General features: G+C 38.6%; 1 protein-coding gene across 8 annotated transcripts; it reads left to right on the forward strand.

Annotated features, from left to right (window-relative positions):
* The first annotated feature begins 648 nt into the window (after positions 1–648).
* Positions 649–15498, forward strand: LOC103701638 (F-box protein At3g54460). 8 transcript variants are annotated; one of them, XR_603194.4, is made up of 9 exons: positions 655–1502; positions 6401–9043; positions 9123–9336; positions 9422–9700; positions 9797–9856; positions 9932–10062; positions 10186–10500; positions 12992–13141; positions 15055–15498. XR_603194.4 is itself a non-coding variant. In XM_008783780.4 (9 exons), exons 1-8 carry the CDS (start codon positions 943–945, stop codon positions 13136–13138), a joined length of 4149 nt encoding a protein of 1382 aa, XP_008782002.2. In that variant the 5' UTR covers positions 664–942; the 3' UTR covers positions 13139–13141; positions 15055–15498. The 8 variants fall into 8 exon arrangements, 3 of the variants coding, with proteins under 3 accessions (XP_008782002.2, XP_026658245.2, XP_008782001.2); XR_603193.4 differs by having other exon boundaries at positions 15071–15498; XR_003384611.2 differs by having other exon boundaries at positions 15234–15498.
* Positions 15499–17732: the final 2234 nt, after the last annotated feature.

Below are 17732 nucleotides of genomic sequence, written 5' to 3' on the forward strand. Positions count from 1 at the left end.
AGTCACGTTCGTTACACACTAGCATACAAGTAAAGATGTAAATGGATCAGGTCGAGTCATGAGTGATTCCGACCCAATCTAATTTTTTATTTGAATTCTAATTTTGGACCCAGACCTATTGAGTCGGATTGGGTCAACCACTATAATTTTTGACCCAACAGATCATTCGGATCGGGTTGGGTCCAAGTTGGATCAACCTGTCCATAGTTTTAGAATTTGTGTTTGTACCCACGGGCTGCATGGCTTCAGAATTTATGTTTGTACCTGCGGGCTGCAGCCCACGGGTCCAAATAATTTTACAGATTTTAGTCGGATCGGATCGGCTCACAAAATTATCCAAATTTTAAATGGATCGGATCTAAATTCAAATCCGATCCGAAAAATGAAACAGATCCAAGTTTAAAATCTGACTCGGCCGCACAGATCTTCTAAAATAAATTGAATCGGACCTGGATAGGATCGAATCAGGTCACGAGTCAGGGCGACTCCTTTGCAGCCTCATGTGCAAGTAATCCAGCTATTAGCACATACTACATATCGAGGTTGTCGGCACCAAATCCAGAGAAGCGTTCCTACGCAAGTACGAGTTTTAACGACTATCCGGGCCCCTAGCTTGCCACAAGCCCCCAGTCTCTCCCGCCACACGGTGGGCCGTGGCCGTGACATCATCCTTCGGGATTTCCGCTTGGTCTTTCCGATCCGATTCCCGATTCCCACTCCGATTCCGCCTCCCACTCCCACTCCTTAACGCTCTTTATCGCCCCCTCGATTGCTTCCTGCCATTTTTTTCCTCCGCGTTCCCTTCATCCTCTCTTCTTTCCTATCCCTCCCTCCCCAAATCGCCCCCAGAATTCTCGCACCGTACTTCCTTCCCTTGGTCTCCAAACCCTAACCCTCTCCCAAAACCCTAATCCCCGTTCGCTACCCTGGGGTCCTCCTTTAATGGAGGACGGCCTTCTGAACCACCACAAGCTCTGCGGCTTCCTCCCCGCCGTCGTCTCCGTGAGCTCCCCCCAGGAGCCCCGCGGAGACGCGGCGCCCCCTCGCCCAACCCTAGCCCCCGGCACGCCCTGCTCCCTCTTCAGCGATGGAGCCGTTGCCGGCTTCCGATCTCAAGATGGACTCTTGCTGCTGGTCCTCCAGGAAAGCAATGTGAAGGCAGACCCTGAAGAGACCGAGTTTTCGATGCCGGATAAGGCGAAGATTGGGGGCGGCGGTGGCGGTGCAGGGGCCCCGGTCTCGAGTTCGAAGAGGAGGAGGAGGAGGAGGAGGAGGGGGATTGTGCTCGTGAACGGGAGCATGAGCGTGGTACAGCAGCTGCACGCGCTGAGGGCTCACAGCTGCTTGGAGATCGAGGCCAGGGTTGTTAGGGTTTCGGTTCGAGGGGATGGGGAGGCGAGGGCGGTGGTGCTGATCGATGTGTATTTGCCCGTAGAGGTGTGGTCTGGTTGGCAATTCCCCAAGTCGAGGGCGCTGGCTGCTTCTTTGTTCAAGCATGTGAGGTATGGCTATTTTTTCCCCTCTTCAGTTCTAATTTTTAATTGCTTAAAAATTGAATTTTACTAAAAAATTTGAAATTCAACCGTTAGATTTAAAACTTTGGTTGCTTAAGAAGCTACTGTAGCCGTCGGTTCCTTTTTATGAAGACTTTGCTCGTAGGCAAGGATGATGGTCGATGCAAGCGTATGTGAGAAGGCGAAGAAGTGGTGGGAATTCTTTAATTTAATTAGCATAGGTAGTGCCTGCATATGGTGTTGGTGCTGAGTTGCTGTGGGTTGGGATCTGGTCTTCTTTGACAGCCTTTACAGAAAGGCTTGAGGAAGTCATTCCAGATGCATTTGAAGATTTTAATTCTCTCCAATCGGGAACATAGTGTGGTTAATTAGTTTGCAAAATTTAGCTGCTATAACCATTAGCGTATGCCTAAAGCTTATGAGATGGATCTACAATATATGTAGCATGGAGCTATTGGAATCTTCTTTGGAGCAGGTTACAAGGCTCTTATTTGTAACCAAGAAGAATGGTTCCAGGAACCTTGATGAGCAATCAACAAACTATTGCTTTATGTAATTACCTTTTATGAGCTTCCCTTATATTACCATTGTTCCGCATAATTGGCTTGTTTAGAATTTGCATATAATCAATTGCTAGGAGTTGCAATGAGACATCATGAACTTTTGTTGTAGCCGAGGGTGAGATAGAGCATGGACTGTAGTACTGCTCTGAACTGTTTAGTTTGGGATGTACCGTATCATACCGGGTCGATATTGGTATGAAACTTATATTTAGGCTGGTATAGATTCTGTACCATTCTGTACGAAATGTACTGAGGCGCACCGAAGTATACCAAGATGCGTACCACCCGATATCGAGGCGTATCAACCATTACCAAGGTATATTGGCCACACCGAGGTGTGTCAAGATGAAAAGTAAGAAAAATAATTCGAGAGTTGGTTCGGTATTGTACCGCACTGAACTGGCAACTTATTAGATGATACCCGGTATCAAAATTGCGGATCTTTAGATGAAGCATAGATTTTGCTATCTTACGTTTTATAGATGTTTGATTTCTGTTTAGTTTTGCTGTTTTTATATAACACAGACTATAATGTGTTATGTTTGTCTTCCTATTTATGCTGTTTAGCTTTTTTAGAAGTTTGTCAACCCCAAATAGTTGGAACTTGGAACAAGGCTTGATGGTTATTGTTAGATTTGTACAATAAAAAGCACAGTGGCAGATTTTGAGAAGAGTTTTTGGAGGTTGCAATTACTTCATATGAGGGTGAGGGGTATTAAGTGGCTGGCCACAAAAGTTCAGATATTCTTAATTTTCTTCTTTTTTTTGGATAATGCTCCTTATCATTTCACTAAATATTATCTAAGGGACCTAGATATAATTGAGATTTGAATTCTTAATAAGGGATTGACTGGGACCTGAATAATTGCCTAAAAATTATAAGCAAAGCATTTCTTGTAACCATTGTTTAATATTTAGAATAAGAATAACATAAAGCTTTAATATCTCTTATTCTCTTTTTCTTCGAAAAGGTTGATTGCTAATGTAGAAAAAGATTGAGATGATTGAATTTGCTATTTTGTCCCTTATGATTATAATTTCAGGTTTGCAGCATCTGTTGCAATTTGAAAAATTTGAGATCAGATCTACGTAGGAAATTGAATAAAAAGTTTGATTTAAAGTATCCATAAGAAGATAAGAGGAAATAAAGAAGAGAAAGGGAGTGAAGAGAGAGAAGCTAGGAATTGTTCCATTTTTTAAAGCAATTCTCTATCCTGGGGTTGGCCTTAAATTCCAAGAGCTCAACTGAATAGTTTATTTCATTTATTAATCTGAGCCCTACTAGAAAAATGAAGAATATGAAATTTGTTTCCCTCAATCTACCAACACACCTTTCGGGCAAAATGATGTTGGTCAAATTAAGTTTCTTTAGCATACTCAAAAGCTTGATAAATATTTCTCATTCATATGGGCACTCTGAAAAGTTGTATATTACTTAAATGAAATGAATTTGAGAAAATTCAATTATGCATATAGAAAACTATGTTTATAATTATATTAGAAAATTTTAAAAAAATTCTAATGCTTAATTCTAAGCTAAAAAAGGGTTGCGAATCCACTGGAATAGGCATAGGCCCACCTGAGGCTTACACCTCGGGCTTGAGCCTGGCTAGGCCCTGATCTAGCCTACAAGTATTAGGCTCGAGCTTGACTTGACTAAGCATATACTTTCATGGGCCCAAATGCTTAGAACAAGCCCTTATATTATTTCTTTACCAAAATTTTAGCTCGAGCATGGCTTGAAAATTGTTCGAGCCTACATTTCTAGACCCGAGCTTGTGCCACAGGCCTAAAACTCAAACCTAAGCCTATATTTTCTTGGGCTGGGTTTTTGGTCTGTTTGGGTTCACCCAACCTATTTGACAATCCTATCTCCAAACTCAACTAATCTAAAACTACTCGCTCACCTTATGCTACATCATCTATTTTCACTAGGCGGATCTTGTTTCACATATCTTCATGATGTTTATATTGATGTTTTGTTTTTTAGATCATGATCTCCTTGTGACTACTATTATATGGTGGCTTTAGTGCACCTTGACCAGCCATCCCAAGGCAATCTATCACCCTTTGAATGGTCTAGAAATGATGGATTTGTAAAATTGGCAAGGAATGAATCATCATAATATTGAATTTCTATGAAAATCATTGAATAGTTGAATCATGTAGATGCTTCCTTGATTAGGGATGCAGATTAGGCAAGTTGGGTTGGGCCGTAGATGGTCCTGAGCTTGGCATGGGTTACTATAAACCTAGCCTAATGGGATAGGTCAACTCAGGTTTCTTGCATCATTAGAACATGTCTTTTTAGGTGGCCATATCAAATATTAGTAACATGGCCCTGCATGAAGATATGGTGCCCGTATGCATTACCAAACCTCTAATGCGCTAGGATGAAACCGATAGTCTCCCCGTTACTACATTAGCTAGATGGTGCAATTAAGTTCCTCATCATTTTTGTGTCCTTGCATGACCATTGACACTGTCAGACCCTTAGTCGTACTATGTCGTGGTGTATTAGGATCGGATCATGTTAGATATATTTAAATAAAATTGTTCGTGCGAGGCCTTTTGTAAAATAGTTAATTATTAAGCGCAATAATTTTGGCAAATCAAATTAATTATTTTTTAAAAACATAAATAGCTGCTAGGGCTCCAAGACTCATGTCTGAATATATCTCTATCCTAATATGAAGACAATGCAATATGATAGTTTCCTTGTTGGACAGCTTAACCCTTACTCGCATCTAAGCCCAATAAATTGGTATATTCTCTTTCAAGGTATAATTTAAGGTATCATGGTTAGTACATAGGTTTGGGTCCAGTTTATTTATCCTTAGAATACAACAAAATGTCTTATCTTTTAGGTCAAGGGACCACGTGTAAGCTGTATACCTAGTTCATACCTCAATCTTGATAATGATTTTTGAGGTAGATTGCTAGTGTTGACCATTCAATATGATTGCATACCGGAGTGTCACTGCAAGGTCACTATCTTAGCAGAGGAGGAACTTCAAGTAATTACTATACATTTCAATAGCTTAGGAAATGCTTAGGAATATCCAACCCTCCTTATGGTAAACACTCTGACAACTTGGATAATTTTCCAGGAGAACTTGTGGATTCTTTGTTGGCTCTAAGGATGATCTGTGATTCATACCCAACTCTATCTAGTGATCATGCAAATGAAATCTCCATGATATATTTCAACCAATGTTCAAAATTGTATGCAAATGGTCTCAGGGTCCCTACTTTAACAATGAATCTATAATTTTGGTTTTTAACTCATGGATCTCAAATTTTCATTATAAATCACCCTAGATGTTTATAACAACTGCCTTTAAGTAATCAACTAGATAAGCTAACATTATGTGACTATTTTTACATATTAACACCACAAAATAAACCTCGAATTCATGGTACAATTTTGGAGGGGCATGTAAATAATGAATATACTTAAGATTTATCAAGTGTTATAGTGCATATGTACCAGTGATTCAACAAATGAATTTATATGCACTATAATGTAGGAATATATAGAATAGGCATAGCGCACTCCAAGGTGCTCATTCCTTGTATATGTTGTCATCAGATATCATGTTTAGGTTATTGTGATTTTGCGAAGAATTATGAGCAGTGTTGTAAAAAAGAAATTGAGTAATATCCATTTTGCCCAGAAGGTTACTACATAAATATTGCAAATTAAAATTTAATTGTCTAATACAAGTCATATAATTTTAATAAATATTATAATTACTTTCTTTATTGAATGCTAATGTTTTGAAATATAATTTGTCATATTTCTTTCTTTGTTTATGTTTTTTGAGAGTGTGCATCCGTTGACTCCAATTAACATTATATCCTGCTGCTCTTTTTATTATTAGTGGGAATTAATAAATACTCTCCTACTTTTATGATCGCAATCACTTTGTTTCTCTCTTAACACTATTTAGAGGGAGATTGTTATAAATTTGTGCATCTAATTATAGTAGGGACTCTATTAATAAATCATATTTGTGTATCCCCTTTAATAGTAAAGTACAATCATTTTGTGTGTTTAATCTTACCTTTGTTCATACACTATGCTGGAAGCATCATGAGCACTTATATGCTGCTGTTTTCTTTAGCTCCAGATAGCGGTTATTTTCTGTGACATTAAATGCTTATCATAGGGTCGCTGATTGCAGTGCTTAATGAAATTGGTTACAATGTTAAATTTTTGATTGATTGATGCAGTGCTTTTTATTCAACTTTTTGAGAATTCTTGCGAAAACTTAAGTTATTTACCTGCCCTGCTAATGCGAATGGGTTATATGTTTACAGTTGCAACTGGGAAATCAGAAATTCGATGCTTTCTTTTGATTGGAAGGCTGATTATTCACTTGCAGATGAGAAACATATTTGGAGTTGTACTGATTGCCATGTCCTTGGATGTGAAATGCATTGCAGTTCTTCTGATTCTGGCAATAAAAGGTTATTCGATCTTCATGAAATTTTTAAGAGCCTACCTAGTGTAGCGAAGGAAAAGAAGATGCAGTCTACTAGAATAGAGCCTGAAAATGCATCATTACATCGCGGTATCTGGGATATAGCTGATGATGTGTTGACTAACGTGTTAACTCAGCTTAGCCCAAAGGACCTTGTTAGGGTTTCAGCCACATGTCGTCATTTGAGGTCGTTGGCTATATCTATCATGCCTTGTATGAAACTTAAACTTTTTCCCCATCAGGAGGCAGCAGTTGAGTGGATGTTGAAACGTGAGCGAAATGGTGAGACTCTGGCACATCCTTTATATACACATTTTTCTACTGAGGATGGATTTTCTCTTTACATAAACATTGTTACTGGTGAAATATCCACTGGAATGGCACCTATGATAAATGATTTCCGTGGAGGAATGTTTTGTGATGAACCTGGATTAGGGAAGACAGTAACTGCACTATCTCTTATTCTGAAAACACATGGAACTTTTGCTGACCCACCACATGGAGCGGATGTAATATGGTGCATGCATAGTTCTGACAAAAAATGTGGCTATTATGAAGTCAGTTCTAATAATGTCATGGCAGGTAACCTTTTTCCAACGTGGAAAAGATTGTTGGGGCAGAATTTGCGAAGGGGGAAGGTTTGTTCTAGTATGCCATCACTGGAATTTAGTTCAGCTGAGATGACAAAATCTCCCTTACGAAAGAGAGGCAGGTCAATGGGCCCTGAACATGCTGTGGGGCTGGCAGCTTCTTCCTATGGGAAACCAGGCATTTTATCTTGCACGGACACACACTCAAGGCCAGTAACACGTGTTCTTAGATGTACCAGAAGCCTGAGTCGTGTGCAGAGAAATCTCCTGGACACGTATGGAGAAATTTCAGGCTGTGACAAGAAAAGAAAGGCTACAGAAAATGTTGTTGACAGCACAAATATTTCAAAAGTCCCAAAATTAGATCACTTTGCAAAGGACATTGTCATGCCCAGATCGTGCAACAGTCACAAGGAACCTGAGAAGGATAATGCTGGTTTTGATTCTAGTGAGACCTGGGTCCAGTGTGATGCTTGTAGAAAGTGGCGGAAGCTATCAGAGAGAAGTACACTTGATGCTACAGCAGCATGGTTTTGTAGCATGAATAATGATCCTTTACACCAGAGTTGTGCTGCTCCAGAGGAATCTTGGGACTACAAAAGGAGAATAACAAATCTGCCTGGATTTTATACAAAAGGAACCTCACAAGGGAAAGAGCAAAATATATCCTTTTTCGCTAGTGTACTAAAGGAGAATTTTATGTTGTTGAACTCGGAAACAAGGAATGCATTACGTTGGTTGGCCAATCTTTCAGATAACAAACTCATAGAGATGGAAACCGTTGGCTTGACGCTTCCAATACTAGATTCTCGAATGGCTTCAGATAGAGATTCCCGTGGATTTCACAAGATATTTCAAGCATTTGGTCTTGTAAGGAGGGTTGAAAGACTTGTAAGTAGGTGGTATTATCCATCCAAGCTCGACAATTTGGCGTTTGATTTGACTGCACTAAGAATTGCTCTCACCAAACCGTTGGACTTGTTCAGGTTGTATTTGTCCAGAGCAACCCTGATTGTTGTCCCTTCAAATTTAGTCGATCACTGGAAAACCCAAATTCAGAAACATGTCAGGCCTGGGCAGCTCCGAGTTTATGTCTGGGCTGACCATAAAAAGCCTTGTGCTCACAATCTTGCATGGGATTATGACATTGTCATAACCACCTTTAACCGGTTAAGTGCTGAATGGGGCCCACGCAAGAGGAGTGTATTAATGCAAGTACACTGGCTTAGGGTAATGTTAGATGAGGGACACACCCTTGGCTCAAGTCTCAGCTTGACAAATAAATTACAGATGGCTATCTCTCTGGCTGCATCAAATCGTTGGATTTTGACTGGTACACCAACACCAAATACACCAAATAGTCAAGTGGCTCATCTTCAACCCATGCTCAAATTTCTTCATGAAGAAGCTTATGGCGAAAACCAGGAATCATGGGAGGCTGGCATACTTAGACCTTTTGAGGCACAGATGGAGGAGGGGCGATTGCGTCTTCTACAGCTGCTTCAAAGAACAATGATCAGTGCAAGAAAGATAGATCTGAAAAATATCCCCCCTTGCATTAAAAAAGCAACTTATTTACATTTTACTGAGGAGCATGCAAGGAGTTACAATGAACTGGTTGCTACAGTCAGAAGAAATATATTGATGGCTGATTGGAATGATCCTTCTCATGTTGAATCACTTCTAAACCCAAAACAATGGAAGTTTCGTAGCACCACAATTATGAATGTCAGATTGTCTTGTTGTGTGGCTGGGCATATTAAGGTCACAGATGCTGGTCAGGATATCCAGGAAACAATGGATATTCTGGCACAACAAGGTCTTGATCCTCTTTCAGAAGAGTATGTTCTCATAAAAAATTATCTTCTGTATGGATGTTACTGTTTCAGGTAACTAATGCATTTTAAATTTCCCATTCTATCTATTATTCATGTTTCAAGATAGTACTCTTATGGATGCTGTTGTTAGGTGCAAAGATTGGTGCCGTTTACCTGTTATCACGCCATGTAGGCATTTACTGTGCCTTGATTGCGTAGCTCTGGACAGCCAGAAGTGCACTTTTCCTGGCTGTGACAACCCTTACGAGATGCAGTCTCCAGAAATATTAACACGCCCAGAAAATCCAAATCCTAAGTGGCCGGTGCCTAAAGATCTTATTGAGTTGCAACCTTCATATAAGCAGGCATGTCATCTTGTGACATAATACCTTTCCATCTCCCCCTTCCGTCATCTTTTTTTCCTCCACATGGTTTTATGCTTTTATGCAGGATGCCTGGGATCCAGATTGGCAATCAACATCAAGTAGCAAAGTTGCATACTTGATAGAACGCCTAAAGGTTTTACAGGAATCTAATAGAAAAATTGGCTGCTGTTTAGATAAAAAGGATGATACAAAGGCATCCATAAACTCTCAAAAGCGCTCTTGCACTGTGTTCACACATCAGGGGACTGCTACAAGGCCAAATGACGAATCTTGTAAAATGTTACCTGAGAAAGTTATAATATTTTCTCAATTTCTTGAGCACATACATGTCATTGAGCAGCAGGTAATCATAACTGAGTATAATCTGTTATATATCATATGCTTGGCCTTGTAAGAATAAAAGTTTCCTATGTATTATTATTATATTATTTTTTTGTAGCTGACAGTTGCTGGAATCGAATATGCTGGAATGTACAGTCCGATGCATTCATGCAACAAGGTGTGCCTTTATGAAATGTTTTTTTCTCTATCCTTTTATTATCTAGATCAGCTTATTCCCTCCTGTTCTGTGCAGATGAAGTCGTTAATGAGTTTTCAACAAAATCTAAGTTGCATCGCTTTACTAATGGATGGAAGTGCAGCATTAGGCCTTGATTTGAGTTTTGTTACACATGTATTTTTGATGGAACCCATCTGGGACAGGAGGTAATGCCTTTTTTGTATAAACAAATTGAAAACCTTTGAGGTTTGAACATGCATGAAAAGAAAATTTTGATTAACCTAATGTTATTTATCAACAGTTCTAATCTTATTCTTCCATGCTTTTAGTGGCACATCCCTGCCCTACTCTAGCGTTTCATTAAGGGGAAGCAACTACATTTAACAATCCAATAAGCAGACATTATTCTGCTGGAATGCTCATTCTCCTTTTCTTCTTTTTCTGTGATCCATCATCTTCCCTATGTCCAGTTTTTCAACACACTTGTATATGTTTTGACCAATAATTTGAATTTATTATATTGAATCAGCATGGAGGAACAGGTGATTAGTCGTGCTCATCGCATGGGTGCCACTCGTCCGATTTATGTTGAAACATTGGCAATGCGTGGTACCATTGAAGATCAAATGCTGGAATTTTTGCAGGTGATCACAGATTCTCCTTCCATTTGAGACCATTTTTCTTTTTCAGAAACTTGGTTAGTTTTGTTGCAGATTGCAGAAGACCATGTATTAATATTATTGTTAGTCTGCTTTGATGGAAATATCCTTAAAGCTGTGCTCTTTATTATTCCTTATATTTGGATGATGCGATAATCCATTCTGTTTCCCTTTTGGCTTATGGAACAGCATAAGTAGATCAACTGATTATACGGTTAATCTGCAGATTGGCGAAACAGAAACTGTTTATATTTCTAGAGAATTGAAAGAAATGAGAAGTGCAACAAACAAGATACAACCAATGTAAAAGACACAAAACCAAATCCATTCTATTTGATTTTTGACCTATATATAATATTTGAGATACCGGTACTCTTACTCTATTCTAACAGCCAAGCACTGATATGTTTCTGGAGAAAAGATATCTACTCTGCTAGTGTCTGCTAATGTGGAGGAAAATGAAGCAACCAAATAATAGTACCTTCAAGTAGCAAGAGGGTGTAAAGGTCATTTTTGAGTCCTCAAGTGTATGTTTTTGGTAAATCATGAGGACAATCTGTCACATGTTGGATCATCATCATAAGACGTCTCCTTATTCTAAATCCCTTGATGTTGTCTCCGAATCCGATTCTCATTTATGTGCCCATGCAACACTGGCTATGACATGCCAACCGATCCCTCTTGCCTTCTCTTTTGTGTATTTAATATTGCAATTGTATTATAAAAAATTGTTTACCTCTGTGATAAATACATGTTCTATTAGTCATGAAACATATTTATTGTACCATAAGATGTTTGTAGTCATTGATGGAACATAGGTTGACCTTGAAATTAGGATTTCTCTCATTTAAAAATCCTTTCATGAAAATGTTAACTAGTTTCTCTGCTTCATCAATGTAGCATCTTTAAAAATCTTTAATTTTTTTGCGAACAAAGTGATCATCAATGTCTATGTGATTGGTTTTCTCAGGATAGATAGGATTAGCAATGATGCCAATTTCCTTCTTTTTGTTACAATAAACAAGTCTTTAAAGTTTAACCTATTCTTTAATAGTTCTTTCTATTGTTCCAAACTTTCCTTTAGTGCTATTGCATCACATCAAATTACAATGTTTTCAGTGAACAACACCATGACAAGAGAGCCGCTAAATGTATCCTGGATTAACGCAGTAGTGTCTCTTACCCTCATCTATAACTTCTTCCTCCAGATGACGTCTTACAGTATTTGCTTGCTCTATCAAAAGAATATCATTTATTCTGAATTTTTGTGCACAATTGAATCCTTCAAAAGATGCAACACCAATGCACCAATGGTGATGATATACAAATATATCATTGATAGACATTTTATTTTGTTGGAGTATCTTATTTCTGCTCATAGTCCCTAATGCTCATATCATTGACGTCTCTTCATCCACCATCACACCCTTCCTGGACCTATTAAACCTAGTAACTTGAGGATACTGGTTGTTTCTCTAAATTTATGGCTTACATTGCAAGCTCCCTGAAACTTGTGCATTTTCTTTCACATGACTGCTGGTGCTGTTAGGTCTTCATACTGATTAAATAAAGTGGTTTTTTGGCTGCCTGGCTATAGTGTTAGTTTGATATTCCATGCATGGGTGGAAAACACAACTTGAGGAGTTTGATTCAGGTGAGATGACAAGTTGGGAAATAGAAGTAGGGATTGGAGGGAATTTATCCTACAATTCCAGGATTTCTTGGATGATGAAAATCATCTTTTAATGCATTGTAGCATCTGAAATATGGATGCGCCTAGAGATTCTCACTGCAATTCAACGACCATAAGGAAATCCCCTCCAACACGTTGTTTCGAGTTCATCTTCTATTCAGTCTTGAGTTATGGGATTCACCATAACTGGATATTTACTTGCTCCGTGGTCCTTTTTACATGTCTAATGGAGACATAGTCCTCAATTCAGTCGCAATTTGCATATCTATTAGCTTTGTGGATCTTCCGGTCTTCCATCACTGTTGTGCCAACTGCAAGTAACATGATTTCCCTTAGTGCAGTATGGAGTAGCTTTGCTTATCAGTGGTTCTAGATAGAGATGTCATTGAGGCAAGTGAGAACAATATATGTAACGACCAAGAAACTTATCAAAACACCAAATTTACAATGAGAATTGTTTGGCTACAGGTCCTTACCCTATATCATGTTTTTCTGATAGTTTGTTAACTCCAGGTTTTTTTAGAAATAAATTTTTATGTGAAGTATGTGCAGGAGCTCAAACATGTAGTTGTTTTTTCTGCATGCATTTTTTATCCAAAAAATTTACAATTTTTATCCTTTGCTGCTGCATCTTAGAACGTACTAACCATGGTTTATCTTTAACATGTCTAACACCCTAGTGAAAAAATATGTATGAAGCTACAACCATTTGCTGGTGTAATATTTTGGCAGAAATATAGTTCTATCAATTTTGTACATAACTAACTGCACTTGTCACTTCAGGATGCTAGTGAGCGTAGAAGAACGCTGAAGGAAGAAAGTCGGAAAACTGATCATGAGGGATCACGAGGTCATCGTACAATACATGATTTTGCTGAAAGCAATTATTTGGCTGAACTCAGTTTTGTACGGACAAATGTTAAGGCATGACAGGTATTCATTGCATTACATGGCATACCTTTACCTGTTGGTTATTCATAATCAATAAGCAATGACATGATTGTCAATTCATTGCAACACCCTAGGGGAGCATATATAAATAAGAGAGAGGCAATCTCTTAATCATATCCTGTTACCTAACATATATTCTGCTGGATCAATAATTAAATGCATTGAACATTGTATGCATTGATTCTCTATCCATGTTGCTAACCATCTTTTAGGGGTAGCGAATTAAACTACTGTTTAAGCAGAGTGAATGGCTGCTCAATCATTTATGGATGTTTAGATTGACTAACTTATATCTTAACATTTGATAGGATTTCATTTAAACAGTGATACCACAGTTGTTCAAGTGTCCACTTAAGCATTTAACGTTGTTGACTGCTTTGGTTAAAGCCAAAACTGTCTTCATCGTTTGAAAGATGATTAAAGTGATAGATGGGCCCCATCACACCCCACACTTAGATGCAGAAGTTAGGACATGAAGGTGGAGGAAAATGGGAGAAAGAAAAGAAGCTAAACATGACTAAAGCAAGGAAATCTCAACTAGACAAGAGGCATGAAGCAGTTTTGACTCTGCATTTCTTTTGATAGTTGATTCGGGTTACAGGCACTGGTGATGAATCGAGATAGTTCAAAATCTTACTCTTAACTCAACTTACCAAAAAAGAAATTATTGAATAGAGGACACTAAACAAGGCCTGTATACTTGGTTGCTCAACACTTATTACCATGACAAGATGTGGGAAACAAAGCTTGCACCTAAGAATATCGAACAACTCCTTAAAATCCAACTCAATTGCCTCCGTCGCCCTCAGCTTAATCTCATTTCTCGGTACCCCTATGCTCCAACATATCTGACTCATGATTGAAATCTGAAAGAATTCTACTTACCAACTCCCTTGCTTCTTTGCATTGACCACCACTGCTAGTTAACCAAGAAAGAAAAATTGAAGTCAGTTAAATGCCTAAGTCTTAATTTCTTGAGGCATTTGTTAGGCAAGCTTCATTTCAAAGAATCAAAGAAATTCTCCAGAGGTTCACCAGATGTCACTAAAGAAAGAGTCTCATCTAATTGGTCAAACTTGAGATCTTGAAAAATGAAAGATGAGTAAATGGAAATGGAGATACTAACCTTTTCTCAATCCTTTGATCATCAAATTACCAGTCATACTTCTTAAACTTTCCAACAGAATGTGGCAACATTGAGCATTGCAACCAACGTCTCAAACTTTACATAATCCTTCGCATGTTGGCCACATCCCATCTTGTCATGCATCCAGCACCTGCCTACATGGTATCAAAAGAACCCTGCCTTTTGCCTTTTCCTTTTGGTTCTTGTTCAAACCAAATATTGAAAGACAAGCATCACATACCTGCATCATGAAACATGATTCACAAAGAATATTTCTGCCATCTGCATATTAAACTAGAGAGATTGATTTGCTTATGTGGAAAAGCCACTCAGAGGCCTTTTTTCCACTACCCTTGGAAGAGTACTGACAGGGAAGGGGTTGGGCTCCCTTTCTCGATCTCAAAAGATGATTGAAGGAATCACATTGATATTAATAGAGAATCAAGCAAAAATGCTGACCCATGCATTTTTTCACCTGATCTATTTAACTCCAAATCCATGAAACTCATGATAAAATGATTAAAAATCCCTGAAATCAACATTGAAATCCTATCAGATGCCTCTCAAAATAAATTTTCTTCAGCGTTCCAGATTCTCTGTTTATGTCATGAATTCACATGCTTACAAACAATAAGAGCACTACGCAAAATCTGTCAATCAATGTTGAAAGCACCTTGCTCTACTCCAATCATCAATCAATTTAACTAGCAGCTCAAAGTCTGACATTGTGCACCTTATGAACAAGACCGAAAGGCTGAAAATTCTTTAGCTCTAATCTTCTTCAGGTACGAGGACGTTGAATGCAGCATCAAAGTCTCTGCACATCAGACCGCCCTTGATGATGCGAATCTAATTCTATGCAATCTTCATGTCTTTACCATCATCATCATCATCATTATTATTTTATTTTTTGGTTCAGCAACAACCTTCAGATACTTGTTATTGCAGGCTACCCTAGGAAATCAGCCGCCTGCTTAGTTTGGTTTTATTTTGTAATTATTGGCAAAGGTGCCTTCCAAGTGCTACAGCCAAAGAGAGATTCCATTACAAGCTGGAAACATTCGAGGAATTCTTATTCTCCATTCCTTTTGTTGCTCTGTCAAGCTGAATATTTTTGTCAGGTTCTCAGTGTCAAAACAACAATCAGAAACTTACATTTTGCACATATACATCATTTATTTTTATAAATTGTTTCCCAAATATTCTATTCGTACATAGCAGCAGTCCTTGGATGTTGCATGAGCCTGTTATTGGGCAGGTTTAAGTTCTTTCCACGTCTGATTGATGCGAAAGATTATTGCTTTATATAAACCAGAGGATGTAAACCTACCTCTGCGCGAGCTAATTTGCCAGGAATCAGAATTATATAGCGTCGGAATAAGGTTGATGCGTTTCTTCCTAGAGGGATGCGGGTTTCTGTGGCTCCCAATGTCTTTGTTCGCTGTCATAACCGGATTCTAGCTTTTCTTGGTTCCAAGCCTCGTTTCACGGCACTATAATCCCAAAGAACTTCTCATTGGAGCCTCATGATATTAACAAATGAGCCTGCCAGTCCCGTTTCTCATCTATAACATTTCTTTCGAGAAATGTGATTGAACAAATTTTCTTATGGGAGCCAACTCTGAAGGATGTTGCCAATTCAACATAATACAAGAGAAATTAAGACATGGGGGCACTCTCGACAGTCACAGCATCTTGCACTTAAAGCAAGATGAGCGTGTTGCGTACCAGATCTCCCAGAAAGCAGATTAAGGCAGGAGCGGAGAGGATTAGATAGGGACGACATCTTTCCTAATAAACCTCTAACCCCAAATTCCATTTCAATTGGTTGAAACTGAGGTAGTTGAAACTGGCTGTAGGAGTTCTCTTGGATTAACAAAGTGCAGTAACATAATTTTTGTAAGATATTATCTACTCTTGGCATGAGGAGGGCCAAAAACTAGTTGAATGTTGCCTGCATAGCCTTTGCCGAAACTAGTTGAAACTCGTGAAAACATTATTTGGAACAACCCAAGATCTCACACAAAATGGTTAGCCGGAAAGTATTATTTGGGTTCCTTGATCCTGTATAAGTATCCAATATCTATTCAGCGAATAATCGATGTGAGACAAATACACGCCCGTATGGGTCCTCACATACTCCCCTGTTCAAGCCCTGACATTCTCGTCAGGCTAAGGGTTCAAGTCTATTCAAATCTAATCACAAACACTACGATTGGCCCGTGATCAGCCCTAATAAATTCGTGCTGTAGTGTCCCCTAGTCCACATAGGTTATGGGCCGGGTCCGCTCTGATACCATTTGTAACAACCCAAGACCTCATCCAAAATGGCTAGCCGAAATGTATTATTTGGATTTCTTGATCCTGTATAAGTACCCAATATCTACCCAGCGAATAACCGATGTGGGACTAAACATACGCCCGCACGGGTCCTCACATTATTCATGTAAAATATTGAAAACTAGTCTCAGTAATTGAGTAGGTTACTATCCCTGAAGGAAGACAGGGGAAAAAAAAAAAGGAGGGATTTTATAGTGGTTCAGGGCCAAATTCAGCTCTTACATCCACTCTTCAAGATTTTCTTTTTGAAAATTTTACTGTAACCTTCATGAAACCACAATGTCAAAGGATCAGCCTCATATGGGTCTACCGCTAGCTAGAAAGAAAGGCCGAACACCCGAGTTGATAGTCTCAGTGAAAGGACCACCGGATCTGGTTGAAACTTGTCGTAAGAGTACATATGAAGTCTATACTCACATACGGCTCGTTATAACTTGTTATAGGACAACCTTTCAGTCAAGCGTCCAGATGGCCAAAACTATTGAAACTTGCTATAAAGAGGTTCCGTCAAATATAACCCAGTCTCGGCAATTGGCGTACCGGCAATCGTCAAAATTTATCATAAGAGAATTGCTGCAAAGGATCTGAGCTAGGAGAAACTTGAAATAGGATGTTAATATGAACTAGCCTTGGCAAGCCGCATGTCAGGAACTAGTTGAAACGTGCCATAAGAATTTGTAAGATATGAATCTAGTTGAAAGTTGCCTGATAAGCGTTTTTGTCAAAGATGAACGAATCCTGACATGCATCCTGCCGGAGCTAGTTCAGAGTTCCCGTAAGAGAGAATTATATTATATCATTGTCTACCTGGTGTTAAATGTAATAAATTTCCCTGTGCAAATTTAATTTGCTGCATACCTTCAAATTTCCACAAGGTTTATCAAAAGAAAAAAAATGCACAAGAGATTATTTATTTTGAGTACCTGTGGAATGTAAATAATAAATTCAACTATCTCTAACTTTTATTTTTAATAATTTTTTGAAAAAATCGAATACATGAATACATGCATTTGCTCTTTGAAATCTCCTTTGAAAAAGCGATCAGACTTAGCTTCCAGCATGAAGAATGAAATGAAAATTTTGCGTAAAAAGAACAGAAATTGTTGC

The sequence above is a fragment of the Phoenix dactylifera genome, chromosome 13, assembly GCF_009389715.1.
Source record: "Phoenix dactylifera cultivar Barhee BC4 chromosome 13, palm_55x_up_171113_PBpolish2nd_filt_p, whole genome shotgun sequence".
NCBI lineage: Eukaryota > Viridiplantae > Streptophyta > Magnoliopsida > Arecales > Arecaceae > Phoenix > Phoenix dactylifera.

Coding starts and splice junctions, on each gene's coding strand:
- LOC103701638 (XM_008783780.4), top strand. CDS start 943: ATGGAGGACGGCCTTCTGAACCACCACAAGCTCTGCGGCTTCCTCCCC. Junction 9,337..9,421: donor TGCAACCTTCATATAAGCAG/GCATGTCATCTT, acceptor GCTTTTATGCAG/GATGCCTGGGATCCAGATTG. Junction 10,063..10,385: donor GAACCCATCTGGGACAGGAG/GTAATGCCTTTT, acceptor ATATTGAATCAG/CATGGAGGAACAGGTGATTA.